Below are 22,294 nucleotides of genomic sequence, written 5' to 3'. Positions count from 1 at the left end.
TACAAATTTTTTTTGTAAAATATTTTTTTGCATGATATATATGATAAAAATTAAAAGAAGTAGTGAATCTACATATTTTGTAAATCTTTTGAACTTAGTTAACAATTATAATAACACAAATTTAAGAAAAAAATTATAATTATCATAAATGTGTTCTCTTCTTTTTATGTAATACTTTGATATAAGTAATAATGTGAATAGAATTTATCAAATCATATGTTAGAATAATAATTATATAATTTTATACATTAAAAACTTTAAATATAATCAAGATATACACATACTTATATATTGTCAGATCGGATCGGATATCCGCTTATCCGCTTCCCAAAATTTTAATATTTGTGATTTGCTTCGATTTTAACGGATATTGATTTTTTAGTATTTGCTTTGATTCGAAAGTTACGTTTACGGATATCCGGAATTTTCGGATCGAATCGAAACGAATAACGAATCGAATCAAATTTATCGGATAAATTGTCCAGCCCTACTAAGTATTACAATACACATTAAGCAATCCCAAACTAGATTTAATTTGTATAACGAGTATATAAGTAACTTTTATGATAAGGTGAAATAGTTTAGTTGTCCTCTTCAGAGAAGAAACGGTTGAGAGAAGGCATAACTTGAGGTGGACGGGTCCTCAAATACTTGCGAAGATTGTGTTGTGCATATTTTTCTCCTTCATCTTCATTTTCCAGAATTCCCATTTTTCTGTTCTCTTTACTTATCCTATAGTTTTTACAAAAACAAAGAAAAACATTAGCATAGTATATACTTTAAATAAGATACTAATTTAGAAAATACTAAACGAATCAAGTATTAAAAAACTATTAACCCACATTAACCCACATTATTTATGTTTTATGTAACCCACGTATTAGTGGAGTTTTAAAGTAACTAAAGACAAACTAATTACGCATATTACATAGCCGGTCTAGTCACGCCGGTGGTCCGAATCAGTTTAGAATTTTCAAAATCATATTTTCTACATGTCTGATCATTACATTAGAGAAAATATTCATTGTATTATATACACTGTGTGCATTTCCTTAAGTTTCATTCCTTTCAAACTATGGAAAAAAAATACTATTAGAATAGACTGGATGGAGACCAACCTGCAATCAGGGTTTAATAATGCATTCCTTGTGAGTTGAAACACAACCATAGATGTTACAAATCCCATTGCTCCGAGAAGAGGGTACACCTAATTATTTTTAGTTAAGGTTAAGTTAAACAGAAAATAATGTATTTTTTATTTACTTGATTATCTCAAATCAAATTTTGAAAAACATCCTAAAAATAATTATTTAATTATATATAATTTTTTTGATACGAATATGCTAGACATATGTATCGTTTCAATTTCGAAAACAAACACTTATAATCATGTCTACAATATTACTAGTATTTTCTTACCTCAGGTCTCACCCAACGCCCCATTTCAGCTGGTCCTTTTTCTCTCTTTTTGAGGACAGTGATCAAAAGCGAACTTGTATCCTACTATCAACTCTTTGTATATCTTTTTTTTTTTTATTATGTTGTGTGAGAAATGGGAGAATCAATACGTATATATAGCGGGACGACATAGAAATACAGCAGTCCATTCTCTTAAAATTGAAATTTAAAACCCATGGACTGTATTCCTGTGGGCTGACTGTATTGATAATGGTCCAACTTGAAATACTTATAATTAGTTTTAAGTATTTACCATTTAAGAATATTTTTTGCAAAATAAAGATATGTTTTATATTTCGTCTTACGTTGAGCTGCTTAATACAGTAAGAAATCTAATAAAACAAATAACATGTATATAACAACATAAATTATATGGTAAATAACATATTTAGTTTGTCAATAAATACAATAACTAGTGAAATTATAAAACATTTCTGGTGATAAAGCCTTATTTCTAATTAGACATTGTAAAGTCTTAAAGCTACTTGCCCCAAATAAATAGAAAATATTGAAGGTACGTTTAATTATCAAGTAACTTGGTTAAGAAATAAGAAACATATTTTATCTAAATCCGTGGGCAGCTTTCTTTATTTTTCTTTCTATCTTTCTTGACTTTTCATCTTTTGAAAAAATTTGACGAGGTCAAGTAATTTAAAACTTGATTATTGTGTCAAAATAACCAGAAGTATAAATCTCAAACAACACTTAAATATGTAATATATTAATAGTATATTTTGAATTTTGAAAACAAATCAAATGAATCATGTGAAACAAATATAAATAAATTATAGCACATAATTTAAAATATATATTTATTGATGAAAATATATAATAAACGGTGTAAAACAAATATCCGAACTGTAAAAGATGAAAATGGTTTAAAACATAGTTTTAGATTTCGTTTTTATAGAGCAACGTTTTAATGTAGTGTGAACAAAATAATAATATAAAACGTAAATAAATATAAAAATTAGAGAAATTTCCTAAGATAGTTTTTTTTTAAGTTTTTGTCACAAAAATAATTTTCAATGAGAAAAATGACTAAAAAAGTTTTATTAAAGGGTAAAAATATATTTTTACTTTAGAATTAACTAAACCAGACTTAGAGGTTTAAAGCTAATGAGTGACGTTTTGAGGATATGGTTTCAAATTTAAAAAAATAAAAAATAAAAATTAAAAAATTTAAAATAAAAAAAAACTATTTTTGTCTTTTTTTTTTAATGCTATTTTTGTGATAAAAATTTAAGTTTCTAATTAAGTATTTCATATATACTTCCAATATTTTATAGTTTCTAATTATTCAAACAAGTAGAGATATACATATCGAGACCCGTTGGAATGTACTAAGCTGTCTCAAACGTAAAATGATTGTAACAGGTACCAGTATGAAATGAAAATTTGGGTGGTATGTTGGTAACATTCTGTCTGACCCGATTTCCGAGGCCCAGCTGCAAACCGCTTTTCTCGACGCCGGTAAGGCCTTTGGCCGCCGGCGTCGGGTCCTCCTCCCCGTCCTTTGTTTCATCATGCTATGTTCCTGTCTGCTCGTTCTCTTCAGTTACTGGTCTCGTCTCAGGATCGTCTCCTACGGCTCGTGTTCTTTGGTCCCTTTCGAAGCTCCTCACACCAGATCTGTTCGCCTCCTTGTAACTGTGAAGTCAAGGCTTGGGTCTCAGACGGAAGCTCCTCTACTCACCGCCATCATCGTCCTTCCTACTCTAATCCTCGGCGCCGCTCCTCCCTGTGGAAGCACAACCACCGGAGCTACATATCCCGAGCTTGGGCTCGCCGGATCTGACGGTTTGTGTAGATCTAAAGCGCCTCCACCACTCCTCGCCACCTTCACCTATGAAGAGACTCCACCGTACTGCATTGCAACAATTTCAATTTGGAGTCCAGATCCGTCCACCATCCCCATCTCCAACCGCTGTCTCTCACCAACCCTCGTCGTTTGCCTTGATGGTCTTGGTCCCGTCGTGTTTTCTGTCTTAGTGACATCACCGGCTCACCAAGGATCCTACGGAGAAAACCCTTACAGAAAAAATCTATTGACTTCTCCGGCAAAGCCAAGGCTCCGCCCACTGCGACTTCCCTTACGTCCTTCCCCTGGAGTTTACAAGAGACCTCTGTCAACAGGATTTACGAGTCCCATCGGATGTGGAGAGGCTGATCCGTTTTCAGAGAACGGCGACGGCGAACTACTCTCCAACAAAACCCTAATCTACAGTCTGTTGGATAATTTATGGGCTTGGGCTTGGTTACATCTCGTGGGCCACAGTTCTAATTTGAGAGGCTCTAAAGCCCTAAGTTTCTACTGGATCTTCATCTCTAAATTTAGGCATTTCAGGCATTTATTGATTTCTGTCAAAGCGCATTGGCTCCAGAACGGTCCAAACAGAGTTCCCTCACTAACTATCAGCTTCCTTGCCGGCCTTGATAATGTTGTGTTTGCATCTGACATCGAGCCAACACTGTGTCAACGCCAATGACTCATTGGAGATAAGCTATTCCGAGTAGACCTTTTGATAAGCTATTAAGAATATACATGTATATATTTAAAAGGACAATTCTCTCAAATATTCATTTTTATGTTTTTGTCACAAAAATAGCTATAGAAAAATAAAATGACCAAAATAGCCCATTTTTGTTTTGAAAATTTTTAATATTTATTTTATATTTTTAAAATTTTGAACTTATCCCTAAAATCTCTCCCCTGAACTTTAAACCCTAAGGTTTAGATTAGTTAACCGAAAGACTATAAATGCATATTTACCCTTCAGTAAAGTCTCTTTTGGTCATTTTCCTCATTAGGATGCTATTTTTGTGAAAATAAACTAAAAATGGCTATCTAAGGGAATTTCTCTATTTAAAATTATAATCTTAGACAGAATTTTCCATCTATTTATTTTAATTAATATATTAAGTAAATTTGTAAGAAGTTGCATAATTATCAAAAATTGAAATTAAACAATATTTATAAAATTTGTAGATATATAGCAAACTAATGATTTTACGATTAAATTTTTATAAGTTTCTAAAAAATTGTATACATTTTTGAAAATTTTAGTAATAAAATTGTATAATTAAATGATATTTCGATATTTCTAATGCCATATTTGAATACATTTATTTTAATGATGATTTATGAGCTGTTACCATATTTTAGTAAAATTTTCAAAAATATAAATCGGCATTAAATGTAATATATGAGTTATTACCATATTTTAAAAAGTTTACAAAAATATAAAGTAACACTAAACGTAATTGTCTATGTCATGTTAAACTATAAGACATGTCATCAATTTTATTAGCCATGTCATATTATTTTTGTGAAAATGATTGTAAAGAGGACATGTAGCAAAATCAATTTTCAAATAATGTATAGGAGATATATTTTTGATGAAATTTAGTAATATTATATCTAATATCGAAGAGTTTAACAGAGAGAGTGGGTGTCCAGATTACTTATCGGCTTCCGGAAGTGGTCTCATGTATCACAACCACACAAACTCAAAGCAGGCTGGGAACTGTGCTGATTCTGGTTTTCCAAGCAGCCATTTATCATCTTTGGAAGGAAAGGAATTCAATGTTATATTCAAGCGTCTCAAGACCTAGGGCTGTCAATTGGTTGGGTGCCCATGGGTGTGGCCCAGTCCAGATTGTGTTGGGCAGGTAATGGGTAACCCCATATATTTCATGGTCCAGTTGCATATTGGGTTAACCCATTACATAAAAAAATTAGGTTTTTAATATTGGAGAAAAATTGAAAAATCGATTATACTATATTTTGCGATGAAAGATCTTCTCCGGCCTTGATCTTCTCTGGTCTTGATCTCTGCATCTCGATTCGTCTTCTCCGGCCTGAACCAGATTTCTCCATTCTCTGCGTCTGACTTCTTCTCAGGTATGGTTCTCGAGTTTTAGCTTCGATCTCGGTTTAACTCGTCATCCATCTCGTTATGTGTTGTGGGTTTTGTGTTTTGTGAATCCGTGATGAATCTCGTTTTTACTCTTATTCTGATCATTTTATGTTTTGTGGTGTTTAGGGTGTGGAAGCGCAAACACTGGCCAACGTTTATTTGGCTCTTGAAAACAACCTCAAAATCGTTCATGTAAGTACAAGTTCACGCTTCATCTTATTGGCGTTTATATTCTCTTCTTAGGTTTCTGAAGAGATGTAGTACGTGGTGATATCACTCGCATATTATTATATCACTAAAAGAATAGCTAGTCTACGATATAATGATGGTATCATTACGATTTGGTGTGCATGCCAGAGTTTAAAGGAAACAAATTCTACTTCTTCCTGCATGTTGTGAATAAGATTGATCTTCCAGGCGCTGAGCCAGAGCCCAAAGCAAGTTCTCAGGGAGATTGAGGAGGTTAGTGATTCTCTTGTAGCCCATTTTATGATTTTCGTTGGTAAATGGTAATAGCAATCATGCGGTGCAGCCTAGTATAATATGAATAGTATTCCTTCTTTGGTGTCTACCAAAAGTCTAAAACACTTCTCAGTCTTTTATGTTGTTGTTGTAAAAATGTTATCAGGACATTTAAATAAATTCCAGCTTCTGGTAGACATTTGTCTTAGATATTCATTGTACTTGTTTGTGTAGGTTATTGGGTTAGACTGTAGCAAAGCAATATTCTGCTCGGCAAAGGATACCTCCGCCTCCTGAAACTGCAGAAAAACCCTTCAGAGCCTTAATTTTTGACAGGTATATACTTGTTTTTTCCATCCTTGATTACTTTTACATCTACTAAAAAAACATTGTACTTGTTTGTGTATCTGAAAATTATGGTTAAAACGGTCTAAATCCTTCATGGTTTGGCTAGTTTATGTAGTTTAAGCTTCGAATGTGGCTTAGAACATTGTGTCTTGGGTATATTTTGAACTGCAACTGTAAAACAGAAACAAAGAGTTATATCAGCAGTGTAAACATAAACAAAGAGTTATCAAAGTGTTTCATAAGTCATAACCTTGCAAAACAAATCTTTTGAGACTATTTCAATTCAGTCATATTTGAATATATTTTTTTTGAAAAAACATATTTGAATTTTTATTGCTGAATTTAAAAATTTTCTATAATTTTTATTTGCTATAAGTATATAATTTTGTAAATTGAGTTTACAAAAATTGATTATGAACAAAATTGAGCTAATTGTTAAAAATAATAATAATGGGTGATCTTGGTTATTTCCAATGTGTATGAGCTAACTTGAGTGTGAGTGTTTTTGGGTATGGGAGTTATACGAGTGTGGGTATTTTTGGATATGAGTGTTAAATGGTCAAACTGTGGGCCGCCCAGTTGACAGCCCTATCAAGACCTCATTCGGTTATTGTAAGCGACATTTCGCTACAGCTACGTGCGAAGCTTTACTCGCTCGACAAGGAGGACTCTACTGCAATCACGCGTCAACGACAAGCTACCTATCTCTCAATCTGGTTCGGAAGAGCTCAGGAGTAAGGAGATCCATGTCTTGCTTCAAATGTTTTTCAAGTTAAGGGCATAATGTTTATTATGTATTAATTCATTGCTTTCTTACCGTCAGGGATTGTATAAACCTTTCAAATTTATGAATAAGAAATGGTATCTTTTGAAAAAAGGAGAATTAGTGAAATATCCTCAGTGGAGGCGCAATTTAGAAGCTTGCTCATGATGGGACATAAGAAGCCCGAGCCATACACTTAGTCATAAGCACCATTAACGGGGAGTCTTAAGAGAGGTGCTTAGGTTATTTTGTAATTAAAAAAAAAAGAAAAATGACAATTATCTTAAGCAGCTGTGCTTAATTAGGAGAAGGAAGAGCCGGGTCTTAGGACACGTGTTACACTTAGAGAGAGTTTAGTTTGAAACTCCCTTCTCTCTTTACGAGCAAAGAGACGATTCACTACTCTTCTTCTTCTTCTCGGTTGATCTCCTCATCAAAGACACAGCCTTTCAACACCAAAACGTCTCTTTTTTCGTCTTCTCCATCTTCTTTCTCTTTCATTCTTTCTTAAATCGAAAAAACCTTCAATTATAATTGGATCTGTTCTTCAAGAAGAGGATAAAGTCTGTATCTTTTCGCAGTGAATCCTTCTTCAGCAACTGGGTCTTGGAGTTTTCTACGAAACTTGATTTGGGTTTTCGTTATCTAGGTTGAATTGGCGAAAAGGGCCTATCTTGTGTTCGATGATATTCCCTAGTGAGAGAAAAGGCGAAGACTTTTGATTCTTTTTTGTATTTGGGGTTTTTGTGTTGTTTTGTGGGAGGGAATAGAGAGAGATGGCAGGTGAAGATTGGATAGAGCTCAAGTTTAGACTCGCTGATGGCATTGACATAGGTCCCAGCAAGTACAATCAATCTATGACTGTCTTCTCTCAAAGCGAAGATCATCTCTCAATGGCCTAAAGGTAACATATGTTCCATCATTATGTTTGATTGTATAAAAAAACTTCATATTCTTTAGTTCTTGTTTCTGCATTTCCATCATTTTCTTTGATTCTGTAATGATTTAATGTATACCAAAAGTTTTATTGGCCTAAGTCTATAATCAAATCTCCAAAATAGCACATTTCTAAGTTTATATCATAAAAATAGCATTCAAAAACTAAAATGACCAAAATAGCACCTTTCTAAGTTTATGCTTTCAAAATTTTAATTTTTTTATTTTTCAAAATTTGAAATCTTAAACCCAAAACCTCATTTCTCAACTCTAAACCCTAAACCCTAAACTCTAAACCATAAACCCTAAACTCTAAACCCTAAACCCTAAAATTTAAACCCTAAACCCTAAATCCTAAATCCTAAACCTCACCCTTTAACTCTAAATCCTAAGTTTGTGACTTTTGATAAAACATTAAGTGTTATTTCTATGACTTTTGACCTTGAGTGCTAGTTTGGAAACAAAAACTTGATTTAGTGCTATTTTTGTCTTTTTCTCTAAGTTTATTATGTACTTAGCTTTGTAAAGTTTGAGAATTTAACAGATAATTAAAAGGTTATACTGTGGCAAGAAGATTGATGACCGAAGTTGTGTATTACTTTTCGATGTTTAGATGTTTTGTAACTCGTGACCTTGTTTAGAATTTTCTTGCTGCTTAAGGTTGTGTTGGGACTGAAGTTTTCAAGTGTTCCTCTCTGTTTTGATAGACTCAGAAAACATTCCTAAGACTGTAAATGATGTGAAGCTCATCAATGCCGCGAAGATACTTGACAACAATAGGACACTGGCTGAATCAAGGCTTCCCGTTGGCGAACTTCCCGGAATGGTCATCACTATGCATGTTGTTCTTCGCCCTCCTACTTCAGACAAAAAGAGGGGTAAATGTTTCTTTGCCTTCCTCCTATACTAATATAAAAGTAGGCTCCTTTGATTCTCTAGTTGCTTGTGATTATGGTATTCAGATTCCAAACTTCCATGTTTTGCAAAAGGTTTTATACAGATATTCATTCCTATAAATTTTATCTTAAATAAAACAATGTTTAATTTTTTTTAAGAATCCCTAAATAAAATACTTGTATTAGAGGACAAAAATTTTGAGGCATCTTAGATAAAGTTTTTAACACAAATTTATTACTAAAAAATGATTAAGAGTCCCGTTAGAAGTACTTGGGAAAATCATGCTCTAACTACACTTACCTTTCTGCCCTTTCCGTCGGAGAAGACATCCGGTGCGTGTGTCAGAGCTTTTTGACTCCGAAAGATACACCATAGCTACACGGATTGTCGCCTGTGTCAGAATAGGTCACCAGCTGCGAGAGATTTGCACCGTTTGTTTTGCTAGGTTTATTGTGTACAACAGTGTAGGCGCAACTGTCAAAGTCACAATACATAATTGGTACGTAGATAATTTTTTTATTCATAAAACTATTTATTTCATTATATTTCAGAAATAAAAATAAAATAAAAAGGAAACGAAAAAAACAAAAATGATTTTGTACCAAAAATATAATCATCTTAAATTTTTGTTCTGTTTTAGCAATTTTCACATTAAACATTTTCGTTAAAGGTTCAAATTGTAAGTTAGGGAGAAAAAAAACTGCAATATTAATCTATTGACTTCAAAACAAAGAATTATATAAAGTCTACCAATAATTGTAAATGATTTGGGGTGGTTGCGTATGTGAATTTCAGACCCATAGCAAAAAGGTAAACCTTGTTTTACAAGCTCCCGTTTGTTTTCGTGTGTGTCTATATATGTTCATGACAAACAACAAAACGTGTTTTTCTCGCATAAAATTCGTGTTGTGTTTATATGTACCACTTGATCATCATCATTGGGTTCACTTGATCAATCATCATTGGGTTCAAAGAAGTGAAAAGCGAAAACAGAGACTCTTGCTTCTTTTTTTTTTTGTTTTGGTGTTAAATGATCCTGTAATTAGTCAGAAAGAGATGAAAATTTTAATATGAAAAGAGTTCAAGGTGTCTTCTCAGTATATGGTTTTATATCCACATGTATTAGAACCAAAATGTAACCAAATTTTTTACAACATTGAGAAATCCATTTAGTTCCATGGGGAAAGTGAGAGAAAAAAAGAAAGAAAACTTTTGTTATTGGTTGGCTCATGTGCTTATATTTGTCCAATAAAACAGTTTTAGTTGTTAGTTCCAGTCCCAAGATTGAGAAGCATTCTCGTTTCTTTTTCTCCAACTGAAGTTTCAAACCGTTCACCGGGGCTTCAACGATTGGAACCCATTTCTCGGCAACCAGGCTGCAGAACAGAGAGAGAGAGAAACTCTTGAAAGTAGTCTCTCCAAGGTAACCTTTTGTTTTTCTATTAGTACAAATGAATGTTTGCTTTTTTTTTTCCTCAACGAGACTGTTATGGAACCATGTTTCACTTTCAAAAGGAAGATAATGGTTTGTCACTTGTACCCAAGTGTCTATCTAAAAACACAATGAAGTAAAAAAAAGGAAAAGAATGCTCATAAAGCTACTGGCCTCGCCTGTAAGAATCTTACCGTTTTCTCCCATGACGATCACTCCATGCCTCTAAAAAAGTTGTTGTCTAGTTTTGTAAAATGATTCAGATAAAAAAATTATTATCAACCTTTTACCGACGCTTTCCCCACACGTCTGGAGACCATGCCAAAGAGTCAAGCCAAGCCAACCATTAAAGTAATTTATTGGATTTCAAGACAACCCTTTTTGTTGTTGAAGTATTATTTACTATGTAAATATTTTCTTATTTCTATGTTATTAAAAGAGAAGTACCCATTTAAAAATGATCATACTTCATTAATTAAACTTTTTATTTTTTGCTCGTCTTTTTCAGTTACATTAATAAAATATTCTTAAATGAATTTAAACTACCTATTTTATTTTTTGTCTTTTTAGTTACATTAATGAAATATCTTTAAATAAATTTAAACTACTTATTTTATTACTTGTCTTTTTCAGTTACATTAATGAAATATCTTTAAATAAATTTAAACTACTTATTTTATTACTTGTCTTTTTCAGTTACATTAATGAAATATCCTTAAATAAATTTGGACGCAATGTCATTTAATCAACAAAAAAACCCATAAGTTATCTTTACGTGCATAATTTTAATAATATATATTTTTTGTATCATTAAAATATTATCTAAAACATGCAGCACTAATATATAACATACACAATAAAACTAGATTTTGACCCACATAATCGTACGGGTATTATTACATTTCAGTTGATTAAATTTAAAAATAATTATTTATTCAAATTTTTTTTTAACAATGGCTATGTTTTAAAAAATATTTATATGGTATTATTTTTTCATATCTGTAGTATAACTTTAAGCAAAAAGTTTAGCATAATATAACTCATTTGTCATCTGCTAAATTTATGGTTTTTATTTATTATTTTTATTATTTAGTTATAATATTTTTATTTTATATTTGAAAGGTAAATGAATATTTCTTTCTAACAATACTTTTTGTAAACATATATTTTTTAAAAAAATAATCAATTTAAATTGTTATTATCATTGGATATAATTATTTTTGACATAATTTTAGTTTTCGTTTACATCAAAACTAATCATAGTTTAGGATAATTATAATTTAAAATGTTAATTTCAGATTTTTCCAAAAACTTCTAAAAATATTTTTCAAAGATTTTGTTATAATTGTTTTAAAAAAAATATTGAGTTGCATTTCAAATAAAAAGGTAAAAGATATTTAAAAATATTCTAATTAAAATATGTAAAATTTAATATAGTTTTTAGGAAATGATTCAAATAAAAAATCACACATGAAAGAAATCATGACTTCTGTTAACTGGGCGGGTCATTGTTTATATGATATCGCACACAAAAGAAAAAATAATGTTTTTACAATTTTCTAATTAACTCTTTTTTTTTGTCATCAACTACAGACTCATACTGGCTCAGTGAACCACTCCGGTAGATGTTGATCCATGTGAACATCTACCGCATATTCGTAAAAAAATACTCTATATACTCAATTTTTCAATATGATATCGCATATTCGTAAAAAAAATTGATAGTTTAAGATGCAAAAAAATATTTACTTAGTGAATATAATATGATCAAATATTACAAATACATCATTGTAATATGATTTCACACCGACTGGTCTGTAAAATTATCCAAGGGGGTTTTGCAAATGTGACTCAAAACTCAAAATCAAACACAAAACTAAACTCTTATTTTTTTGGACATTTCATTTGTTATATTCACCTCATAAGTTCAGTTTATTTACGAAATTGCCGTTAATTTTTTTCTTATTTTTTTCGAAATTGATTTTTTTTTACTCTCTCAACCTCATCTTCTTCAACTATTTACAAGATTGCCATTTACATCAATACATCAACCCCAATGAACAACCAATTTGAAACTCTTAATGCACCTCAAATCTATTTACACTCTTTCTTTCTCAATTCTTATGAACTAAAAACAATATCTCTTTCACTTTCTCTCCATATTCATCCAAAGAAAACCCAAGATTTTGATTCTAAAATTTTATGGTTCATAGAGCCATTGAAACTTACGATTCTTGGTGGGTCACTTTTGTTTGAGATTCTGGGTGCTTGGAAAAGACTTTTACGTGATAAACAAGTTATCTCACTGGTTGAAACTATGAAATCGATATTTTTTCCACATTTGTTCGTCCAGACGACTTCCAGATAAGTCGTCTGGTCAATGCAGAGATTAGTTTTGCGGTTGACTTTTTTTTTTTGTAGACAACTTACATGTAAGTCATCTAGGGAAAAGGGGTTAGTTTTGCATTTGACCGGAATATGTCAGAAATTTGACTTTTTCTGGACGACTTACATATAAGTCGTCTAGTAGAAAATTAAAAAAAATATTTTGTTTTTTCTAGATGACTTACATGGAAGTCGTCTCAGGTTAGTTTTGGAATTGAAATATTAAACAAAATAAAAAAAATTCTAGACGACTTACATGTACGTCGTCCGTCCGACGACTTACATGAAAGTTGTCCATGATTTTATTCCGAGATTCTGGTCAAACATTGTTTATCTTGGATGGATGACGAAGTAAGTCGTCGGACGGAAGACTTATGTGTAAGTCGTCTAGAAATTGTTTTTTTGTTTAATATTTCAATTGCAAAACTAACATGAGACGACTTCCATGTAAGTCGTTTAGAAAAATAAAATATTTTTTTTTATTTTCTACTGAATGACTTTCGTGTAAGTCGTCCAGGAGAAGTCAAATTTCTGACACATTTTGGTCAAATGCAAAACTAACCCCTTCTCCCTAGACGATTTACATGTAAGTCGTCCAGAGTTTTTTTTTTATCAAACAAAGGTGGACGACTGACATGTAAGTCGTCCAATGAAATTGTAATTGCGAAAATGACCTAAATAGACGACTTGCATAGAAGTCGTCCACAAAACCTAAAGTTTAATAAACTTTCATTTTCTTTAAAACTATAAAGACTTTTTAAAATTTCTTGTTAATTCATATATATTAATCAATATTTGAGCTACTGAATGAAAGTTATAATTTAATTCGTGATATTTATGAGGTTACCAGCATTCATGTTAACTAAAGTTTCTAGCTGATCCGAGAAGACTTCCGTGGAAGTCTTCTCCGCTAGTTTTTGAATAACTTGTATTTTTAAGAGTGTTAAGTAACTTCAAGATATGTAAAAATTGTGATATGTTTGACTAAGTTTTTTAACACAAACTTGTAAAAATTGTGATATGTTTTGACTAATTACTATTGTTTGTTTCCATCTCTTAAGTATGCAGCAATGATGATTATTGCTATGAGTGGGTACAATGATTAAAATATTTCTTTTTTAAAATGTTGTATCAATGACTTAAGTATTATTATTGTTATATGCATCAATGATGTTTTTTGCTATGATTGAATAGAATGGTTAAAATAATTTTTAATATGTTGTATCAATAAAAGTACTTTTGGCAAGTTTACAAAAACAAGAAATCACAAATGAAAGAATACACATATAGATTATAAACAAACTATTAGACATGAGACTAAACATTATAGTCTTTTCAACACCAAGAATCATCTTTGAGTCACTTCACAAGCCAAATGCTCCAACTCTCTCTTTTCTTCAGATTTTCTTCAGATGTTGTTCTCCACAAATTGCTACATTACAGAAATCATAACCACAAATTTTCAGTAAAAACAAGTGTGATAGAGGTATATGAATCAACCATGAAACAAAAATTGAATGTAATATCATATATACTCAAAAGAACCTTCAAAGTCTGAAACTTCACCAGTAATTGAATGTAATATCATATATGCATAATGCAATAGCAAGACAAAACTAAATTCAGAATCTTTCAATCATTAAACAACAAGACACATCTATAGCAGGAATATTAGGACGGCTTACATATAAGTCGTCTGGTTTAAATTATTCATCAGACGACTTACATGTAAATCGTCTGGTTTAAATTATTCACCAGACGACTTATAAGTTAGTCGTCTAAACCCTAAACATAACCTCTAAATTTAATTAACTAACTAAACACTTCATAAAATCAAATTAAACTTAAAAAATGTTTACTATACACATAAATAACATATATAGGTTAAAAGTTTAATCTTTTAAGAATACACTCGAGCTTTCTAAAATCTAACCCTAAGAATACATACAATACTACAACATATATTGTCAAATCCTAAAACCAAAGAATATCATAATTAACTATTTTCACTTATCTATGTTGAAAACTTACCAAAACGTTCAGAACTATTACGAAAGGGAGACATTAGAAAAGATTCTGTTAGACGACTTCCGGTACGGACGCAGAAGAAACGCCAGTACGGCACCTAATGTGATGTTGGGGTTCACATCGGTTCGGTTCGATTTTACGGAACTGAACACCATTCCATCATCGTCGATAGTGATTGGTTTTATTCTATTGGGCCTATTAAATGAGCTTTTAGAGCCCATACGGAAACTCCACTTTTTCAGAAAACAAACTTTTTGACCGTTGGATGTTATAAGGATGGTGAAAACAAATGTATAGCTGTTGCGAATATAACATACTGGCCTCTATCTACCTAACCTTTTTTGTGTTTATAAATTCAAACTAATTTATGATCAACATTTGAATATCTCTGAGTATGTTATATATAGTTAGGCATGTAATATATAGTTAAGAAATCGCAATTATAAATAAAAGAAAATAGAACAAGCAAAAGAAGAAGATATTATTGGAGAATCTTTCTTTAGTCTTAGTTGGAAGATATTGATCTTAAAGGTATCCCTATTCTAATATAGAGGCGTGGGGTTCTTGGACCACAAACTACATATTACCACAATGCTTAAGATAAAGTAATAATACCCTCTAATTTTTTTTTAATCAAAAGACGGTTACTATCATATTTGGGCATTATTCTATAAACATATTTATTTTAATCCAATTGCTCGTTACGTGTACACAAGGGAAGCTAGAGTTATGTACCACATTAAACACACACAGAATTTACAAGTTTGAAATTAGTGACAAAACCATTTTGTATATAAAAATGCTAGTGTACTGTGTACGTCATACATGCATGTACAAATGCCGCTTTCAATATTTAATTTTAGTAAAAGCAATGATATCTAAATTTTCTCTAACTGTATATGCTTCAAAAAAACATATTGATATTTGCCAATATGAATATTTCTGAATTTTGTGTTTGAATGATAATTTGAGATATTTTGTCGGAGATGGATATTTGACAAGTAAACAAAATTGAATTAAAATCCAACTTTAGGTACGAATTGACTTTTTCAAAAGTCTACTCAATAAATTGTAAAAGTTGAAATGACTAAGAAGATGATTATTGCAAATACCCTACTAGGGGTTCTTATTAATTTTTTAATGCATTTTAGTAGAAAAAGTGTATTAAGAGACAAAGCTAAGATACCCATAAATTTAATTGCTCCATTGCAAGGTTTTTAATTAAGAGTTTTTTAAAAAAAATTATTACTTTTTTTATTAAACTTAAATTTTTTTATTAAATAAAACATACTAAAAGATAACATTTGAAACATAATTTTTTTAAAAACAACTTAAAAACAAAGATTACTAGAATAAACGATAACAATTTGAAAGAAGCATCCAAATTCAGTTGTTGTCTTCTCCACGTCCAAATTTAAGCCATACATGTTCAACCAAATCATCTTTTAGTTGTTGATGCATCTGTCTATCATGAATTCTAGTTCGAACACCCATCATATTGGCGATATTTGTAGGGATATCTGTAGAATACGTGAGATCCACATGTGAACTTCCGTTGTCTTCTCCTTGTTGGAACTCCGAAACATTAAACTGAGTGTATCCATCCCGTTCGTCTTCTACTATCATATTATGAAGTATGATACATGCTTGCATAATCTTTCCAATTTTGACTTTATCCCAAAAAAGTGCTGGGTTTTTTATGATGGCAAAGCGAGCTTGCAAGACTCCAAAAGCACGCTCGACATCCTTTCGGACAGCTTCTTGACGTTGAGCGAATAAAACTGCTTTCGGCCCTTGTGGTAATGGAATAGATTGGATAAAAGTTGCCAATTTCGGATAAATACCATCGGTGAGATAGTAAGCCATATGATACTCTCTTCCATTGACATAGTAAATGACTTCCGGAGCATGACCCTTTATTATGTCATCAAAAACCGGTGAGCGATCAAGAACATTGATATCGTTTAAGGTACCTGGCGGTCCAAAAAACGCGTGCCATATCCAGAGATCATATGAAGCAACCGCCTCTAAAACAATTGTTGGTTTTCCCGAGCCACGAGAATATTGCCCTTTCCAAGCAGTGGGACAATTCTTCCACTCCCAATGCACACAATCGATGCATCCTATCATCCCGGAAAATCCACGGTACTCTCCAATATCAAGTAGACGTTGAAGATCAGTCGGAGTTGGTCTTCTTAGGTACTCATCGCCAAATAATTGTATAATTCCTTCCACAAAATTCTCCGAACATGACCGACTTGTAGTTTCACCGAGCCGGAGGTATTCGTCTACCGTATCCGCCGCAGTACCATATGACAATAGACGAGAATAGCTGCTGTACACTTTTGGAGTGAAGAGAGACCAAGCCTTCCATGAGCATCTTTTTTTTGGCGAAAGAATTGAACTTCATTGGAGAGTCGATCAACAATGTGCATGAACAATGGCTTGTTCATTCTAAACTGTTGTCGGAAAAGATTTTCAAGATACGTCGGAGTTTCATTGAAATAATCGTTCCATAGACGTACATGACCTTCTTCTCGATTTCTTTCGATGTAGGCTCGTTTTTTTATTTTTTTCCTTGCTTCTTCTTCATCACCATGAACCATTAAATTTTCGAAAGTTTGATCGAAATGTTGATCAACGATTTGATCAAATGTATCATCAAAGATTTGATCAAATGATTCATCTAGATTGTTATGGGAAGAAGAAGCCATAGTGATTATATGGTGGTTAAATGAAAGTGGAGATGGCTTTGTGTAAAGAGAGTGGAGATGTAAAGAAAGTAGAACTCGCTTGAGATTAAAGAGAGTGGAGATGTTGTTGGAAGTAGAAGTAGCTTGAGATTTAAAAGAGTGGAGATGGCTTTGATGCTGTTAGAAGTCGCATGTGTTTGGTTATATAGACACAAGCATAAAAAAACAACAATGAGACAACTACAAGAGACAAGTACAAGTAGCTTGAGACAAGTCTGTGACACAAACACAATGACACAACTACAAGACACTACACATGACACTAGAAGACATTTCTCAAGAGACAGTACATGACACATGACACTAGAAGACACTACAATACACCACGCCGTGACACTACAATACACATGAAACTAGAAGATAGTACAATACAATACACCACTCCGTGACTTCTCTCAGTCTGTGACTTCTCTAGTAGCACCAGACTGAAACTGAGACTTGACTTCAAACATGACAAGGCTTCACTTCAAACTTCACTTTCTCACCTGCATTAGGACAACAATATTTTAAACGTAAGAACATCACAAAACATAAGAACAACGAGAGCAAGGTGACATCACATAACATTTTTAACATTACACTAAAATCAGAGAACATTTTTAACAGTTTTAACATCAGAGCAACGAGACATCACATAACATTTTCACACTGAAACTTAAAACATAACTGAAGCTGAGACTTGACACTTAACACTAAAACGACACTCACAGTTAACTAATTAGACATCAACTCAGTTATGAGTTTCTTCTTCAGCGCTTCCTCATAATCTTGTAGCGTTTCTTGTTTTCCAAGGAGACTGTCCAGTAGCTTCATCTTGGACAGCCTTTCCTTTATCTCCAAATCCTGCTTCTTGATCGTCCACATCGTCTGGAACTTAGCAAAATCCTTGCCATCAACCATTGCCTTCTTCCCATTAGCTTTTGATGCCTTAACGCCACGGGGACGGTTGGTTCTTTCATCATCGGTTTCAATTGCTTGAGAGCTCTCTGACTGTGAAGCGTCATCAACCTTCCTCTTCTTCGAACTTCCATCATTTTTTGCAGTAGATAGCTCAGACCACTTCTGGTCATTACGCAATTCCTTCCAGGCATGCTCTAAGATGAACTTCTTTTTGTGGTTGCTAAAGAAGATTTCGTGGACAAGTTTGAGAACATCATTCTCATTTTGCCCACTACTTCTCTCCCTGGTTGCAGCCTCAAACGCTCCACAAAACTTGCAGACCAGGTAATTGATCTTGTGCCATCTTTGCTTGCACTGAGACGACTCCCTCGTTTCACATCCAACAAGCTTGGGACTGGTGTTGAAGTAAGCTGCGATTCTTTTCCAGAATGCAACTGACCTCTGCTCATTCCCAACAACGGGATCTTTGCTCGTGTTCAGCCATGCGCTGATGAGCACGACATCATCTGTTGGACTCCAAACTCCTTCTTTCTTTACGCTCTGCAGGACTGCTCTCTTCGAAGATGCATCCTTCAGTAGCTTGACTGCCGAATGCTGGAAGAGCAGAGGATTCAAAACCGGAACTATCTTGTTGACTTTGAAGAAGGTCAACAAAATTTAAATTCCTATATGGATTGGAATCCATATCTGAATATGTCTAAAGGAAGAGAAGAAGAGAAGAAGCCGAGGGTGAAGAGAAGAACATAAGAAGAGAAGAAGCCGTAGTTGAAGAGAAGATAAAAAGAAGAGAAGAAACCGTAGTTAATAGACGGAAGAGAAGAAGAGAAGAAGGGGTGGTTTATACAAGGGAGAAAGTTTAACTTACAACCAATTCGAGTTGACATTCACCTAACTTATTAATCAGACTTAAACATCTTTCTATCTACCCATTAATCACACCTCAGACAAACAGCCAGATTCACAATCATTATATTTCAGAGAAAAGAGATTCACATTCAATATATTGCAGACAGTAATCAGTTTCTATCTAACCATTAATCACACCTAACCAAAGCTCTATTCAAACTAGCAATCAATTTACGAGAGCAAAGATTATTGTTTTACCTGTACGCCAATTGTAGACCTCTGCTTTGCCGAACCTTCAGGTGTCTTCATGTAGCTTCATCCGTCCATCTAAAGAAACAAAGACAAAGAAACAGATCAAAAAGAATCAGTGATGATCGATCTTTAAATCACCAGACATAAATTTCTCAAGTGACACAACCAACATAAGAGACAGAATCAACATAATAAACAAAGACACATACTTAAACAAACACAAGAGACATCATCATCTGTACAATCACGAGCTGAGACATAAAAGGACAAATACATAGCTTTACTTTTCGATTTGATTTCCTCGATGATAGCCACGAGCCGGAGAGCGTCGACGACTGCGAAAGACATGCAGAGTCATCGAGGAGACCAAGAGAGAGAAGCGGAGTCGTCGAGGATCGCTAGAGAGACGTGAAGGCGTCGAGGAGACCAAGATAGGGATGCAGAGTCGTCGAGGATCGCGAGAAAGGAGTGTGAATCGTCGACGAGACCGACACCAAAGCAGAGCCGTCGAGGATCGCAAGAGAGACGCCGACACGTCGACGAGATCGACAGAGAATCAGTCGCCGAGGAGACCGACAGAGTCGACGATTCGACCGAGAGAGACGCCGGCTTATTCCGTCGACGAGAGATACCGTCGAGGAGAGATCAGCGCCGAGGAGAGATCACCAGAGAGATTCGATGTCGTCGAAGATTCGGGAGAGAAAGAAAGAAGATGATCCGTCAAGAGAGAGAGGATGGTGCATTTGTGACGCGTATCCCGTAAAAACGTTTCCTCTTTCGCTTAATTAAGCAACGTCTCTAATTAATTTACACATTTTTCTTTTTTTTGTAAATCCTAAAACACCTAAATACGTGTCTTAGAGACCGCGATATTCATGCTCTAAGAGCATCTTTATCCCTCAAAAATGAACGATAAAGATGCTCGAATGGGTTTAGATGGGAAACGGAAGAAAACCCTAAACGACAAACAGTCCTTTTTTCTCCTTCTTTATATAAACCAATATCGCCCAAAAGGCATTTTCTCGTCAAAGAAAAAATAAGATAAAAGAGGAAACAAAATCTCAAAGAGAAAGAGAGATATGGGTGAGGTGGCTTATATGGACGAACGACGTTCCTGGCTACTCTGGCTCCGGAGAACGCTCCGGCGGGTCTTGTCTCCCATTTGAGACGGCTAGTTTCTACGAACCGGAGATGGAGACAACCGGTTTAGATGAACTCGGTGAACTCTACAAACCTTTTTATTCTTTCTCTACTCAAATTATCCTCACGAGCTCCGTCTCTGTTCCCGAAGATTCAAGAATTTTCCGAGATGATAAGAAACAACGAACACATGGCTGTCTTCAGTCTAACGGATCAAGAGTTGATCATGTCAGAATCACAAAGTCCAAATCGAAGAAGAGGTTAGTTATACTTGAAGTTCTTGAGGTTCTTTAAATGATAAAAAATATCTTGAATATTGTTAGATTGTCATAGGAATAAAACTGATTTTAAGTTGTCTTAATTACGATTACAAATTACTAGCAAAATAATATTATAGGAGAATATTGTTACCAAAATTGTTGTATCTCCAACTTTGTTTTGTTTTTAAGAATAGACGAATATATGCTCCTAGTTGAATTTAAAAATATTATGATTTTTATTTCGACAGCAAGAAGAACCAACAGAAGAGAGTTGTTGAGCAAGTGAAAGAAGAGAATCTGTTGTCGGACGCATGGGCGTGGCGTAAATATGGGCAGAAACCCATCAAAGGATCTCCATACCCAAGGTCTTAAATAACTAATCCCGGTTTAGTTTGATCTTATTCTTACTCTTAGCCAAACGTAACCGGTTTAACTTAATATCTCTACTTTTGGTTTGTTATAAACCAAATGATGATCGACCATGGACCAGCCCATGGATATTCCTAAAGGCCTTGAAACCTTAAATCTCTCTTTACTTAAAACCTGAAAGATTGATTTAAAGAATTTACATATTGAATGAGAGTTAGGTTGCTAGATTATTTGATTGATATGGATCGTGTGGCATTGTGTTTTTGTTATCAATCATACTGAATGGCCGTGAGGCATAATGCATTGGTTCATACATTGGGCCTTGTGCCCTTGATTGAGATTAAAGTTGTAAGGCCTAAGCATCACAAAACATGAGCCGTGTAGCCTAAAGTATTATTAGATAGACTTATGAAATCATATGCATTAATTATTTGAATTGGTTGCAAAAATTCTACATCATGAATTTATTAATGATTTCAGATGTCGAGATTTGAGCCTTCGGATTATGCTGCCCTAGATATCTCTGGAGATAATTATCCAGAATGGGAAATGAACACTTCAATTGCCCTGAAGTTTAGAGGACTCGGGAAATGTATCATTGAAAGAAATGATGAAGTTGAAAGTGAAAAGCATAGAGCCATAACAATTATGCGCTATCATCTCACTGAGGAACTGAGAAATAAGTACGAAAGTATTGAGGATCCTTATGATCTTTGGATAGAACTAAAATCCATATACTCAATGGAATTATGGCGAAAGGCCATGAATGATTGGAAGATACTCAGGTTCCAGGATTTTAAATCCGTGGAAGAATACGATTCTGCTCTAATGAAAATCGCCCATAGTCTTGAACTATGTGATGAAGTGGTTACAGATAATGATCTACTGTATAAAACATATTCCACATTCAATCCAAAGGATCGGTTGCTATCATATACAGCTAAAGGTTTCACAACCTATAATGACCTATTGTCATACCTATTGGCAACTGAGCAAAGAAAGCAGAAAATTAAAGATACCATTGACAGATTTGAGAAACTTCAGAAAAGATGCATTGAGGAACAAAACAGTGAGATGAGATATCCTGAGGCATTGGATCAGGATGAATCCAAGAAAGCCGTGTGGAGTAATATAGATTGTGAGGC

General features: G+C 33.6%; 4 protein-coding genes and 1 pseudogene across 5 annotated transcripts in view; 3 read left to right on the top strand and 2 right to left on the bottom strand.

The window, feature by feature from the left end:
• Positions 1 to 424: 424 nt before the first annotated feature.
• Positions 425 to 1,547, bottom strand: LOC106305163. Its single transcript, XM_013741530.1, has 3 exons — positions 1,420 to 1,547; positions 1,119 to 1,207; positions 425 to 732 (listed from the first exon to the last, which is right to left on the bottom strand). Exons 1-3 carry the CDS (start codon positions 1,441 to 1,443, stop codon positions 582 to 584), a joined length of 264 nt encoding a protein of 87 aa, XP_013596984.1. The 5' UTR covers positions 1,444 to 1,547; the 3' UTR covers positions 425 to 581.
• A 1,238-nt stretch (positions 1,548 to 2,785) lies between these two features.
• LOC106302067 lies at positions 2,786 to 7,000 on the top strand. 2 transcript variants are annotated; one of them, XM_013738580.1, is made up of 5 exons: positions 2,786 to 4,005; positions 4,902 to 5,362; positions 5,505 to 5,570; positions 5,736 to 5,840; positions 6,075 to 7,000. In XM_013738580.1, exon 1 carries the CDS (start codon positions 2,985 to 2,987, stop codon positions 3,945 to 3,947), a length of 963 nt encoding a protein of 320 aa, XP_013594034.1. In that variant the 5' UTR covers positions 2,786 to 2,984; the 3' UTR covers positions 3,948 to 4,005; positions 4,902 to 5,362; positions 5,505 to 5,570; positions 5,736 to 5,840; positions 6,075 to 7,000. The 2 variants fall into 2 exon arrangements, with proteins under 2 accessions (XP_013594034.1, XP_013594033.1); XM_013738579.1 differs by lacking the exons at positions 4,902 to 5,362; positions 5,505 to 5,570; positions 5,736 to 5,840; positions 6,075 to 7,000 and having other exon boundaries at positions 2,786 to 3,081; positions 3,145 to 3,158; positions 3,200 to 4,072.
• A 261-nt stretch (positions 7,001 to 7,261) lies between these two features.
• On the top strand, positions 7,262 to 9,281 carry LOC106302068 (annotated as a pseudogene).
• Positions 9,282 to 16,180: 6,899 nt separating this feature from the next.
• On the bottom strand, positions 16,181 to 19,437 carry LOC106303146 (glutathione S-transferase T2-like; the record flags this gene model as incomplete). Its single annotated transcript, XM_013739489.1, has 4 exons — positions 19,387 to 19,437; positions 18,107 to 18,876; positions 16,687 to 17,009; positions 16,181 to 16,602 (listed from the first exon to the last, which is right to left on the bottom strand). Coding segments are annotated over exons 1-4 (1,566 nt in total), but the record flags the coding sequence as incomplete, so codon positions are not given.
• A 999-nt stretch (positions 19,438 to 20,436) lies between these two features.
• Positions 20,437 to 22,294, top strand: part of LOC106304913 (probable WRKY transcription factor 29) — a 4,598-nt gene continuing 2,740 nt past the window's right edge. The window contains 2 exon segments of the mRNA XM_013741301.1: positions 20,437 to 20,780; positions 21,029 to 21,145. Coding sequence (XP_013596755.1) covers positions 20,572 to 20,780; positions 21,029 to 21,145 — 326 coding nt within the window. The 5' untranslated portion in view covers positions 20,437 to 20,571.

The sequence above is a fragment of the Brassica oleracea genome, chromosome C7, assembly GCF_000695525.1.
Source record: "Brassica oleracea var. oleracea cultivar TO1000 chromosome C7, BOL, whole genome shotgun sequence".
Lineage (NCBI taxonomy): Eukaryota > Viridiplantae > Streptophyta > Magnoliopsida > Brassicales > Brassicaceae > Brassica > Brassica oleracea.
This window is presented reverse-complemented; position numbering and strand designations above follow the sequence as displayed.

Bases quoted from the DNA above. Each gene is read 5' to 3' on its own strand.
- LOC106302067 (XM_013738579.1), top strand. From the start codon at position 2,866: ATGTTGGTAACATTCTGTCTGACCCGATTTCCGAGGCCCAGCTGCAAA.
- LOC106305163 (XM_013741530.1), bottom strand. From the start codon at position 1,443: ATGGGGCGTTGGGTGAGACCTGAG. The intron at 1,208-1,419 runs GTAAGAAAATAC...AAAAATAATTAG, and splicing joins GGCGTTGGGTGAGACCTGAG to GTGTACCCTCTTCTCGGAGC. The intron at 733-1,118 runs GTTGGTCTCCAT...TAAAAACTATAG, and splicing joins TTATTAAACCCTGATTGCAG to GATAAGTAAAGAGAACAGAA.